This window comes from Candoia aspera, chromosome 1 (genome assembly GCF_035149785.1).
Source record: "Candoia aspera isolate rCanAsp1 chromosome 1, rCanAsp1.hap2, whole genome shotgun sequence".
NCBI lineage: Eukaryota > Metazoa > Chordata > Lepidosauria > Squamata > Boidae > Candoia > Candoia aspera.
Window position 1 is genome coordinate 245,784,884 of NC_086153.1, and position 14,628 is coordinate 245,799,511.

At 36.6% G+C, this 14,628-nt stretch overlaps 1 protein-coding gene across 6 annotated transcripts in view; it reads left to right on the plus strand.

Annotated features, from left to right (window-relative positions):
- Positions 1-14,628, plus strand: part of SOX6 (SRY-box transcription factor 6) — a 389,110-nt gene that overhangs the window by 177,513 nt on the left and 196,969 nt on the right. For all 6 annotated transcript variants that reach the window (XM_063289410.1, XM_063289408.1, XM_063289412.1 and 3 more), the window contains exon 4: positions 12,006-12,095. In XM_063289410.1, the coding sequence (XP_063145480.1) occupies positions 12,006-12,095 (90 nt within the window). The remainder of the gene's footprint in view (positions 1-12,005; positions 12,096-14,628) is intronic.

A 14,628-nucleotide genomic window follows, 5' to 3' on the forward strand; every position in this document is an offset into this window, starting at 1 on the left:
AACAGGTGAAGAAACTAAACTTCAAGCCAAGAGAAGGAATGCTGGGCAGAGATCCACCTTGCCTTTTTCTGGCTGGCACATAGCACTGTTAGTCATCTATCAGGACTAAACAGGATCCCCCCATTTTTGAAGCAAACTGGCTTCACTGTTTGTTTGTTTTTAAACAGATGTACTGTAAAGTTCATGAGCTATCTCTAGAGGTTGATTTCTTAATACCGATCAGTTCTCAAGTGGTTTGGGCAGAATAAAAAAGCCTTAGGAAGATAAAACTTAATTCTGAGATCACAAAGAGACTGAAATGATTTGGAGAAACTTGAGACAGAAGGTCAAAATGTGTTTCCCCATTTCAGCTGTTACTGGGTTTGACTCAGAGAAGTAGTACAGACAACCCTCTTCATTTGCAGATCTGGAGCCCTCCTAGGATGTGAAGCCTTGAGGAATCAGAAGTAGAAGAGCTCGTAACTTTGCACTAGAGCAGAGAATGCGTCTAGTTTGGATTCTGGGGAATCTACTTATCACATGTATTAATAGAGTCATAACAACTTAAGGACTAACAATTCGTTCTCTCTTCATCTGGACACAGGAGTGAATCATTGTAATGATGGCTAGTGAAATATTAAAATAAATACTGAGATTGGGAAATTGTATTTGGGGGGGAAAATCATCCTTCTCAAACATCTATTCATTTTATTTGGTTTGATTTATCCATTTTATTCTCTGATTTCAGGTACCTGAAATAAAGTACAATATTTTTAGTGACATTAAATATTTCATTCTAATGAGCATTGCCTGCACAATTTAGAGTGGAAACTTCTTTAAACATCATTTAAAATGAGAAAAAATGCTACATATAATCACAACTGCTGCCTAATCTAAATAAGATAAATTATATATCATGCAAACTACTCTATTTCCTAAACTACTTTGTTGAGGCAGATAATGAAGAATAATCTTCTCTTTTGTTACAAAGATATGTCAAGCAAAACAATAATAAACATTATATCATATTGGGAAGTCTTCATGGTTTGTCTGGGGTTTATTTATTATTTAATTTAATTAATTAATTTTCTGTATTATTTTTATAAATAACTCAAGGTGGAGAACGTACCTAATATGCCTTCCTCCTCCTATTTTCCCCAACAACAACCCTGTGAGGAGAGTTGGGCTGAGAGAGAGTGACGGGCCCAAGGTCACCCAGCTGGCTTTGTGCCTAAGGCGGGTCTAGAACTCACAGCCTCCTGGTTTCTAGCCTAGCAACTTAACCACCAGACCAAACTATGGCAACAGGCAGTTGGGAAGAGAAAAATAAACTTTCTATCATATCATGTCTGATGTCTGTTTCTGAAAAACTTTTCAGAATCTGCTGTATTTTCCCACTCATTTGAAATAAGTGACATTTAATCACATATTTGAAAAATAAATATCCATTGATAAGCTTGTAGGTCATAAGAATCCCGAGTTACTTGGATGTAGATCCTGTTGAAATCAATTGGATAAATTATACAAGTGAATCACATTAATTTCATTGGGAAAGAAGTGCAAATATTTATGCCAGAATTCAGTCCGGTGAAGATAAAGTGTAAGTGATAAGACTGCAAATGAAATCTGGAATGCTAACAATAATTTAAGAGTAGAAGAAGCCTCATTTTACTAGTTCAAAATATATAGGAAAATTTTTAAATGTAGTTTAAAACAATTGTATTTCATCCTAAGGACAGTGTGAGATAAGAATATTAGATGATCTGCCACTATATTATTAATCTCAACAGAACATTTTAAACTCAAAATGTATTTCATATTTGCTGAAAAAAAGAGTATCTGCTAATGTGCTTGTTTATTCTGTTTATATCCTTTCTCCAATGGAGATGTCATTCATGATTCTGTGTGCTGCATTTTATCCTCACAATATCTCTGTGAAATAGGTCAAGTCAAGATGGCAGAGATCAGAAATTAATCCTGACCTAATTATTTCCCCAAAATGTGTCCACTAATTTTCATATATACTGTATATGATTGATAGATGATATTTATGTATTCCTCAAGTTCTTTTCAGGTATACTAGTTCTGTTTCAGAAAGCTACATACAAAACTTCCAGATTATTGAGAAAAAAAGAAAAGAAAATTGCATTCTATGAGAAAACTGCTTGTAGAAATGTATGCATTTGGCAAAAATATATACAAATATTAGTTGGACAAATACATGCAAATGCATATTTTTATGTAGAATTTATTAAAATTAAACTGATGAAAATATGGTGCAAAAATTAAGAAAATGAGCCTAACTTGGAGGCTTTGTCCATACATTATTTATTATAAAGCTGGTGATGATGGTGAATTAATTTTAGATTAAATGTATTTAAAAGGTCTGCATTAGAAAGGACTCTCATGTGCCTGAAAAGGTTTATAAAAAAGGCCCTCAGCAAAGGTTCTTCCAAAAATAGGCACCACTACCCAGGGCTGCAACTGGGGTGGGGGGCAAGCGGGCATGTTCCCTGGGCACTGCACTGGGGGGAGGGTGCCAAAATGAGTGCTGGGGGGGCACCAAAATGGGTGTGGAATCCATGTTTGCCCCGGGTGACCCAGACCCTAGTTGTGGGCCTGCCACTACCAAAGCTGTCCTCTGCCTTCATTTGCGAAGACCTCCAACAACATTAAGGCTCGGGTGGAACCATTTAAGAAAAAAATGGTCTTTCCACTCACTTTCCCCAAGCCATGTAGGATTTTAAAAGTTAAAGCAGCGTTTTAAATTCAGATTCAGGGCTGCTGACAAAGCTCCGGAATAAGTTGGGTAACTTTCCCAGTCTCTTATAATAGTTTTGCAGTCCTGTTAAGGACCAGCTGCAGTTTCTAATCTATTTTTGAAAGTAATGCCATTTACATTGTAGTATTTTATTCATTGTGACAAGTAAACCCAAAAGAACCAAATCTGAGTTTTTAAGAGCAGACCGTACTTTTCAAATTGATGTCTGTAGATTATATCTTTGGATCGGACAGCCTTCCCCCCCAGCACCCCCAGCCCGGATGGTAAGCCTTCACACTTGGAAGCATGTCTACTTTTGGGAAGAGGTGAAGGAATAATTTTGTCCTGGTAAGAGCTCCCTTTGTGAGCTGAAGAAACCTTGGGAAACCATAAACAAAGATGAGATTGTAGCAATTGTTTTCATTATTTCCTATCTTTATCTGAAGTAATTTCAAATCAAGAGCTTGTTATGTTGTCTTTTGTGTATTTTATTATAGAAAAGGCAATCCTTGGCAAGCTCTTCACTTTAGGATTTTTTTTTAAACAGAATTTTTATACATTTAAGATATTAAATGTATTGGAGGGAGGGTAGGGATTGGTATCAAGGAAGTCCTTGTTATCTGATTACAGTATGCATCTCCTGCATCTCCTGGATTTCTACTTTCACTTTTTTAGCATTCTTCAGGGGTTGATAGGCTATTGTGCTGCATGATCAAACAAAAAGATTCTGGGATCATATGAGAGAGGCTGTTGCCACAACATTATTTAGTGTTCATTCAGTAGTAACTTTTTACTACTGAAAGTATTCTTGATTGTTTGCTTTAAATTCTCTGGGTGTGTGATGTTGGAAGTATTTGACATAATGGAGAATATCTGCACTGGTCAGTGCATTTGGGTCAGGTAAAGGTAAAGGTTTCCCTTGACATTAAGTCCAGTCATGTCTGACTCTAGGGGGGCGGGTGCTCATCTCCGTTTCAAAGCCAAAGAGCTGGAGTTTGTCCGTAGACACTTCCATGGTCATGTGGCTGGCATGACTAAACAGAACGCCATTACCTGCCTGCCGAAGCGGTACCTATTAATCTACTCACATTTGCATGTTTTTGAACTGCTAGGTTGGCAGGAGCTGGGACTAGCAACGGGAGCTCACCCCGTCACGCGGATTTGAACCGCCGACCTTCTGATCGGCAAGCTCAGCAGCTCAGCGGTTTAACCCACAGCACCACCGCGTAAAATACTATTATACGGAGTACAAAAAAAACCAGATTGTTATCTTTGAGAGGTTAGGTTAGTGATGGAAAGAAAGGATGGTCAAACTTTAGTTTAAAAGTGAGAGTTCAGATTCAAATATTGTTTTTTTCCCCCTATTATTTTGGGGAAAAAAAAATAGATGCTGTTTATCTTTTGGTGGAAAAGATACATGAGGGAAAGGAGTTAAAAACCTTCTGTCTTCATGCTATGGAAGACAGACTATGTTTGCATCCATAGTTTGATTCTCTATAACAGAAAAATGTTGGGGACAGACTTCATCTGTTTATTCCATCTAAAACCAGTTGAGACCAAAGGCCAACATTTGGTTCCTATATTGGCCACCAGCATAGCTATGGGAACACCACAAATGTGATGGCAGCCTTTCCTTAATGTTAACCAAACTCCTTTTTCTAATGTTAACCAAACTGACGCACTGAGAGGTATTCAGTCTTCTTTACTGGAGTTACTGTAGAGCTACAGTGACTAGTAACAGTCTTATCCTTCCAAAATATGAGGTCCACGTCAATATTTGTCTCCAGCATGTCTTACAAATAGTTACAGAAATTAACATTATTCCTAATAATTGCATTTAAGAGTGATCATACTAACCAAAATAATATGGAAATCTGGTATTTTGGACACTATGAAATAAACTATAATTAGATGGAAGGATCTGTAGGATGCTTCCCTCTGTTGTTTGATTACATTAAACGGGTTTATGGTTACTAGATCTGGGATCTAGTTTTCTGTGTCTCTTTGCTGCCATTCAGTGGTTGCCTGGATTTTTGCAGACAGGTAGCCCTAATTTACCTAATTTGTTGGTGGTCCTACATTTTTCACCAGATTAATGCAGTACCTAAATGTGCACTATTTGCTCATGGAAGAACATAAAGTTAATGCATGGCAAACAACAGGACTGGCTTTTCTCCTCAAAATAATCCACATAGTTTCAGCAGGTGAAGAACATGACCATCATTGCATGCCCATCCTAGTTATTCAGCATGCTTAGTAAGTCTTATAATAGGAAACGTAAAACTACAATGTGGAACATTTGAATCTCTAAGATACATTAAGGAGATACAGAGACTTGCTTCTTGAATGTCAGATACTTGTTAGTCAGTTGTGGGCTTAATAATCAGCATGATAGGTAAGAGTAATTACATGTGTAGTACACCTTGAAAGTAACAATTCATATATGCATCCACATTAGAATTTAAGTAAATGTGCTCTTTTATACCTAGGAAATAAGTGACTATTTCTTTGTGAATTCTGAAGTTATCTTCCACCAGCATTTCAGGTTATTCTGGGATTTATTTATTTATTTATCAATCAAATTTGTCACTGCCCAGCTCCTCCGACCGGATTAATTGAGAGGTACATGAACGCAGGGCAAAAATGGGCTTTATGTGATATATATGAAACCGTTTTCAGCATAATGCAAATAGGAGTGAGAGGTATATAATATAGAAATTCAGTCTATAGTAGAAGGAAAAGGGAACATTGAAATGAAAATACTATTCTGACAGCTTCAAAATATAAACAGTTTTACTGATATGTTAGATAACTGTCTGTGACATAAGGAATGGATTTGGCTACTATAATGCTCATGAAATCAATACTTTCTAGAGTAAACCATGTTATTCAATGTCCAAATAGTTGTGTGACAATACAACTGCATTTTCTCAAGAACTAAATATATTCCTTTATACTAATCCTGCATCTTTTTAGTTGATCAGTCATTAGCATGTTTATAATGGTTCTAATTTAAAATGACATTTTCTGAATTTTATTCCTGAGTCATTTACAAATTGTTCATATTGGCTAAACAAAGGAAACAGATTGCATTTGATACTTAGTAATTTATCTGAAAGAAGAGAGGGTTAATTGTCTGAAAGTTTTTCTTTGTTTGGAAAGTTTCTCTCTGTCTCTGTCTCTCTCTCATTTCCCCTCTTTCTTTCTTCCAGAAGTGAGGAAGGGAGGAGTGAGGAAAATGAAAAATTAGGAGCAGGACAAGACTGACCACTCCTGGAGGGGAGTGTGGAACAGAATTTGAGCTGGCACAAGATTATCTAAAACAGTTGGTGCATTCCTGAATGATCAAGTGCCTGAGAAGCCCAGCTCTCTCTCACAGAGCATCTGTGTTGATGTTTATATCTGTGACTTGCACTATGGGAAAAGCATGCTTGCTCCTATTTCTCTGCTAAAAATAAAAAATAAAAAGAAATAGAGCCGTTTTTAGAGAACAAAAACATTTGAAAGGTGAAAGGTTTTGTTTTTTAGTAAATAAATTAAAGGAATAAAGGTCAGGGCAGAATCTTGGGTTATCCCCGTTTGTGAAGATGGAAACAAAATGAGGGAGGGCATTTAAGTAGTGTGTGGTATTTTATCCATGTGCATTGAAATGTTCATTAGAGACTTTTTTTTTTTAAGGAGACCATTCTGTTCTGGCTTGGTAGGGGCTATTTCCCTAGTCAAGCTCAGCTTAGATAACAAGCCTGGCAAAGAATTAGTATTTATAGCTGAGTGTTTAGAAAGCCCAGAGTTTCAGTCAGAGCTAGTAAAAGTTTGGGAATATGTTGGAGTTCAGAGTGGAAGGAATCTATTTTGCAGACCTAATTTTTTGAGTGGGCTTAGAAATTTTTAACTGAGTGATAAGCTGTGAATTTTAACTTAGCAAGGAAATATGTCTTACTGAAGAGGTGAAATTAACTGTTGTCGATTTGTTAAGTCTTAGTATATAATGCTTAGATGCATTATTACAATAGGCAGAGATTAAGTAGTGCATGATTGTAGATTCTTCTGCATCTATTAGTCAGTCCTTATGCCTCCCTTTTCTGATACCTTTCTAGTTCCTCAATCAAAGGAATTCCCAGGGTGATGTTGCCATTCCTACCATAGCTCTTTTAGGAGAAGTTGCCAAACTGCTAGTAAAGGAACTAAACACTTCAAGTGTTTAGCGGGGTATGCAAAATGTTAAGAAGAGGGATGGATGGATGGATGGATGGATGGATGGATGATGTGCCATCAAGTTAGTGTCAACTCTTGGCAACTACATAGATAGACCTCCAGTATGAAAAGGAGGGTGTACAAAATATCTTTTTTTGTTAACGGTTAAAGCAACCACATCTCAACTTCTTTGGAAGTTGTTCCTGGATTTCTCTACATGTGTGTGCAGATACAGTTCATTTGTTTGTGAAACATGAAAATAACTTTTTCTTCATGTGATAGCTCTGTCATCAAACCCTGAAGCATGCTGTCACTCATTGCTTGCTAGGTAAGGCAGGACTTTCACTCTTCCTAAAGGTACGTCTACACCTGGATTAAACAAACCTAAAGAAATTCCATAGAGCCATCCTTAGTTCAGTTTTAGTTCTTAATTTCTTCTTTGTCACATTCACCAACTGTTCATCCCTCATCTTTTTAGTCTTTTTAGCCATGACTGTAATTCATGTTATTTTATTGACTGATTGCGTTGACTCAATGGCATGACTTTATGGCACATAATCAATTATTTATTTATTTATTTATTTATTTGTCATATTTTTATTACTGCCCATCTCCCCCACTTGGGGGACCCTGGGCGGTTCACAATAAAACAATATAAAATTCAATAAAATCAGAATAATATCAATAAATATGCATATAAAATATAATAATCAATCAATCTACAAGGAGCATGAGAAAAAGAGCAGAAAAGAAAGAGGAATCTAGGAAAAAACAAAGATGAATAAGCTACCTTTAGCATTAATACAAATAGAAAGAGTATCCCTCATTTGATTCTTCCATCACAATTAATTGGTTGAAAGAGGATCAATTTACATGGGAAAACAATGCAAAAGAAAGTTGCTACCCTCCACTGCTACACAGAACCACATTGGGAGATATCAAGTAGGGTTCTGTTTCACATGTCAGGGCACAGATGTTAGGGTATGCTGTAATGTGGAAAATTTTGACATAGCATAATATGGACTACTATGATTTAGAAAGGTGTGCAATTTAAACCACTATAGCTTGTTCAGTGAATCATCATTTAAAAATCCACATGTTAGCATTACTTGTGAATGAAGCCAGGGTTTGGCCTTGAAACTCTTGCATGTTTTCTTTGGATCTTTTTGTCTGCAATTGCCCTCTCCCCCCTTCCCTAAAATCTGGAGCTGATTTATTCTAGATGAAATGAAATGAAAGCTAAGCTAATGAGTTGGACAGAAGAAGCTGTCCATAGAAGGCAGGCATAGTGCCAACAGTGTCGTCTGGACACCTCTTACTATGACAAGTCACTCTCAGTCTTTTGGGACAGTAAAGCTAAAAGATTATTATCTTGTTCTGTTTCATGTTCTTGTTCTATTTCATTCTTCTTCTTTTTCATCGTTCTTGTTCTATTTCATTATTATCTTGTTCCATTTCTATTTGTGTCTTCACATGATGAGAACTGCCGTTATCATTCAGGGAGGTTCTAATTAGAGTTTGCCCCTAATTTTAAATCCTAACTCTGGCCACTTATGATTTTAGTACTTGCATATGTTAAAGTGATTTTAACTGTCTTATTTTGATGATTTGTTTTTAATCGCTTTTGCTTGCCTCTCTCTGAATGTAAAGATGGGATATAAAATTGAATTAAAGAGTAAGTAAAATGGGGCATTGATATGATATAATTAAAGTGCAAAGTTGATTTTGAAAAAGAGTATATGAAAGAAGAGAAACTTCAGCAATCCCGGGGTATTTTAAAATGTAATGAGCACTCTTCATTGCTCCAGTTGTAAATATAGACTGAGCTTAATAATGTAAACAGAATTTGGTTGTTTTCTTGCAATACAAATATTATTTTCTTGGGGATGATTTTGAGAGAGTTGCTTATCCTTCAGATACTGCTAGACTCCATTTCCCTTCCATCTCATCATCATCCAGGATGTTTTTCTATTGCAATATTTTTTTTTCTTGCTAAAGCAAGAAAGGGAGAGAGGGAGACTTTATTGAGAATGGTTTTCTGCATGTGTGTAATGCCTAGACATTGCAGAGATTGTATGTAAACAAACCATGTTTGAGAAATAATATTAACAGTAATTATCAGATTACTCTATTGTAAACAATATGTTTTTAAGAAATGTATCTTAAAAAGTGAGCTTTTCAAGGCAGCAACAGTAAGACAGTTGATCACATTTTTCATTGATATGGATTGTATAACTGTGCTACTGTTTACTGTATTTTATTAAGACTCAGAATGTCGAAGGTGATTTGAAATGATAATGTCTGAGAGTCAGGCCTTTAAAAGTAGTTGTCTTTTAAAACTACAGTTCTTTGCATCTGACAGGAAGCCAGGAATACTCTACAACTGAAACTGAATTTTTTTTTCTTCTTCTTCCTCCACCTGTAAATGAGAAGGGAAAGGCAAAGTAGAGGCATTATGGAATATACTTTAGGCTTATATAGAGAATACTGAACTTTTCCAGGTTTTTCCTTCTCAGGGTTTATGGGAATTTATTAATATAATAATTGTTCAATTTTAGCACATTCCACCATTTTGTAACATTATTTCTATTTTCTAATAGTTAAGATTTTGCCTAATTATAAAGTTTTGGATATATCTTCACAAACCACAAACTCATGAAGAAAATATATCACATTAGAATAATTAAATTGTATCAGTTTCATCTATTGGTTTAAAAAAGAAAAGCTTATAGAAAAGAAATATATAGAGAAATGCACATTTGTCAATTTGTTGTTCTCTGTTGAAATTTCTTATAAATAATATAGCAGATGTGTTGAAAATCAATGCTGTCTGAATATGCCTTAATTCTCTCATATATTTTACCCTAATATCTGAATATACTACTAGTAGTGGTAACAATAATAGTGATATTGGGAGAAAGCATCCTAGCTAAAATACTTTTTGTTACTTTTTGTAAATGTCAGTTTAAAGCCAACATTATTTTTGTGGGGGTGAGGGAGCTTGAAATTTTGTCTGGGCACAAGAGAGGCATCTTTATAAACTGATAGTATCACAGACAACAAATTATAATGTTCTATTGATAATTGGTGGTTATTTGTTGATGCTTCTATTATTTGGCCAAAATTCATAAGAGTAATAAAAGCTTGTGATTGTTAAGATTAAATTGTTTTATTGTATAACAAGGATTTTAATGCTGCCTTTTACAACTTAAAGCCTCTTAATTTTGTTCTTGTTCATTCTTTTTTTCTTTCCTTTTTAAAAGGATATAATTAGTAAATTGGCTTTCCTGCTAAAATATTACTTGGTGGAAAACAAACAAGTGGCATTGTCTTTCCAAAGATGTTCCTATAGTGTTGTAGCCACAACTTGCAGAAAAGTTTTGCAGTAATCTTTTCTTCTGATAAATTGGTAATATGTATTTAGTTACAGGACTGATTCTTATTACATAGGCCGGTTGCATACAGGTGTTACAGTAAACTATGATTTAGAGTTTTAAAAAATGAGCTATAGTGAGCCTCAGGGAAAAGATTGTATTGTTTACTGTTTAGGTTATGTTTTAAATGAACTGCAATTTTTACTGCCCTGTTTATTAGGAGTACAGAAAGGCAAAAGGGTGAAAGGAGAGAGCGAGCCAGCCATAATTAGAATTGGGGCCATAATCATCATTAGTTGCAACTTTGATGGGATTGAGTCTTGGGCCCAATTTAGCATAGAACAATAGCATAGGTCCTCCTATCACCAGAAGGCGAGCAGGCAACTTAAAGTCTTATCTTGTGACTTGTGATCATTACATATGAGAATGGTTGGCTGGGAAGATAACTACCAACACCATCTGTATGGCTTTTTAATAAATTGCAGACCCCCCCCCCGATTTACCCTGCGTGTCCCCCTCTACTGCCAGTAAGATTGGTTAAAACCACTGTTCCAGCAGGCAGTAAAGCTAAGGTGCTGATTTGCAGCTGGAAAGGAAGTGACAAATATACATTTTGTCCTCCCCATCATGCATACCCACATTCTTTCTCTACACATACCTGTGCTTTGTTTTGACTGTCCTAATAGCATAGTTGAACTTTTGCCTTGTGACTTGTTGATTTAAAGCCCAGCAGAAATAGCTTTTTGAAAGCCAGTGTGGTGTAGCAATTGAGGTACTGGAGCAGGGAGATCCAGGTTAAGTTTACTTTCAGCCACAGAAGCTCACTGGGTGACTTTGGGCCAGTCACTTTCTTCAGGCCAGCCTAACAAACAGGGTGGTTGTTGTGGGGAAAAATAGGAGGAAGAAGTAACAATGTAGGCCACCTTGATCTGTATCAAAGTCAGGGTACAAATCTAATAAATAAATTAATAAATGCACAACCTTCTGTAAGACACACAAAGATATACACACAAACCAGACATAATATACATAGCAGAGGCCATTTCCTTCCTAGTGTCCTCAGTCAATGGGAGTGGAAATTAAAACTCTCCCTGCCTGACTTGGATGTTCCTAAGACCTCAGATGCTTCTGCTGTGTATTCCACTGGCAGGTTAGGATGATATAACTCTGGCATCATTCTTTATTTAGAAAGCTGAATATCTTTATATCTGTTGACTGTCTTCAAGTACATCAGCAGTCAATAGAGTGCCACTATCATAAGGGACGCGGTGGCGCTGCGGGTTAAACCGCTGAGCTGTCGATCGGAAGGTCGGCGGTTCGAAACCGCGCGGCGGGGTGAGCTCCCGTTGCTCGTCCCAGCTCCTGCACACCAAGCAGTTCGAAAACATGCAAATGTGAGTAGATTAATTGGTACCGCTTCGGCGGGAAGGTAACGGCGTTCCGTGAGTCATGCTGGCCACATGACCCGGAAGTGTCTATGACAACGCCGGCTCCAAGGCTTAGAAACGGAGATGAGCACCGCCCCCTAGAGTCGGACTCGACTGGACTTTACGTCAAGGGAAACCTTTACCTTTACCTCATCATAATACAGGAGGCATGGCATTTCCTCCAAGCCACATTGTCTGGAAAGGCTTCTCAAATAGTTTGTCTGTTGGCTTCATATTAACTTTTACTAATACTTTCCCCTTTCTTTATAGATTCATCTTGCATGGAAAAACTGCTTTCTAAAGACTGGAAGGAAAAAATGGAAAGATTAAACACAAGTGAACTCCTTGGAGAAATAAAAGGTAAAATATAATGTGGATGCAATGTTTTAATCTAGAGAAGTAGTTCTCTAAAAAGATTGATGGATGATAAATTCTCAAGAATGTTAGTACAACCTTTATATGTGGGTTGAAGCAAATGGGCATTCAGGGTTCCTCTTGAATGTTTGGTTTTCTGTCCAGATGGATTTTATTTTGTATTTAGCCAGAGTGCTGATGAACTCTGTGGGATGAGATTGAATTCTGATGCCTGTATAGGTGATCTGCTTGGTTCATCTATACAAGGCAGCTGCCTTTTATTAAGCAGGATCTTGGGAACTTACTGCCCCAATGTTTCCTTAGACTTAAGCATCCTCAGACAGTGCATTCCTAGATGGTTTATGAAAAAAAAGGCTGCATTTTTTATTGAAAACAAAAACTTGGTTTTTGGGTTCATACTTCTTTTGCATAGCCATTCCTTTCCTCTTAGAATTATTGATAGTTGCAGCCAAGACTGTGAAGCAAGAAGTAAATTAAAAAAAAAACCCTTAGATGATTAGAGAAAAGAATCTCAATTAAAAGAAACAAAGGTGTGGTCTTGTGAGGAAGGGCTGCTCTTTGTACTGACTGTTACTGGGGAGTTGTTTACTTTATCAGAAGGAAGAAGTTGTTCTTGAGGATAAATGAAGTTCATATTCTTTTGAAAAAGAGTCTTTCTGTTTCAAGGCATCTCAGTTATGGGGAAAGGCTGCCAGGAGGAAAAAAAAAAGTGTGGGGGGGAGGGAAAGTCAATCATGTCCTTTTCTGCCAGTATCACACATGTTGGAACAGTACAACATATAGAGTAAAAGGTAAATGTTGCAAAAAAGACATGCTTTTAACATTAGACTTTGTGGTATGTGTCCATTTATCTTCTTTAATAAGGCACCTTAAAAATTGCTTCCTCTCTCCATTGGCAATGGAGTCTGTTTGCAATTCTTTTATAAGAGGACCTATGCTGGATCAAGCCAAAGGCTTATTGTAAGCCCTACATTTTGTGCCCACTGTTGGCAGCCAAATGTCTGTGGGAAGCATAAAACCAGTATGTAAGTGCAAGAACACTCCCTCATGTTCCCTTGGAACTAACACCTCTGTGCTGGAGGCAATATATAACCATTGTAAGTGATAGCCATTGATATCCCCATTTTCCATAAATTAATATCCTTTTAAAGCTTTCCAAGTTGATTCTATGGCACATAGAGCTTCACCAGATAATTCTCCAGCACATCCTCCAATGTAAAGGTTGTATTGTATTTAAAACCTTCCCTCTCGTGGTCTTGTTTTATCCATGTTTATTGCTTTTAATTGTTTTTAATTGGTTTTGTAGAATGATCTAATTGGTGGTTTTATTTTATGCTGCTCAGAGTCATTTTGTGTGAGATGGGTGGCCATATAAATTTGACAAATAAATAAAATGAATAAAAACTGTTTTCTATCTTGTTTGTTTTGTTTGCATGCTTTATTTAGGCAGAAGTTCTCAGAGGATTATACCTCTGAACAGCTAAATCCTAGTAAGGTTCCTGAGAAAAAAATGTTGGTCCATTCAGGATAATGTTGTTGAGAAGGGGATCCTTCCTCTGTATATTATGATTGATAATGGACCTCTACTGTTTTCTAAAGAGCAGTTCCTAGGTGTATTTCAGAGGACAATGGATCATCTGGCTATTTAGAAGACTGGCCATCTATACAGACGATGCAGTATTCAGGGCATATGTGCCAGTGGCCAGTATAGGAGTGCCTACTGCTTCTTACAAGAAGCATGTATGGCTGTAGATGACAATTTGGAAGGTTAAGAGCTTCTTAGGAAGTTTTATAGGAAGACATTTGAGTAAGGGTGTATTCTGTCATGCAAATTTCTTGGCTTTAGCCTCTTGGCCCCTAAAAGTTCTTTCTGAAGTGCTCATTGGAATTGTTCTCAAAACCAATGCGTGATCAGAACTTTGGTTTGAAGATGAACCCTGATATCTTCCAGTCTTTTTCTTGTTTAACATCCTTCTGAAGAAACAAATATACTGCACTGTTCAATTGAGGGTTTTCCCCCTTTACTTCTTATTTCTCCTTTAAGTTCTTCTCTTCTTTCTCTTCTTTCTCCTTATTCCCCCTTTAAGTACCTCTTACATTCTCTCCTGTTGGAACCTCTTATTTCCCCCCCCCCAATTTCAAACTATCTAAATTTTCATTTCCCATTATTTAATAAAAATAATATTGTCATTCATCCCCATTACATTTTCTGTTTTACATGTTAATATAAATCTCTTATCTACCCAAGGCTTGCAAACACCATAATTATGATTCCACTGACACACCCTGTCATGTTTTTTATTTTAATCAGCGTACAAGCTCCTTTAAGATCAAATTAGAAAGTTACGGTTGTTCTAGCAGTCTAACAGAAGGAAGAATTCTGAGCACTATCTCTGAGTAAAGTGTTCTAGCATCCATTTCTGGAGGAGCTTACTACTGAAACATAAACTGTATTTATAGGCATTGTGGCTTAAATGTCACATGCGGTCTTTGTATAGCATGTTCTATTTTGGGATAG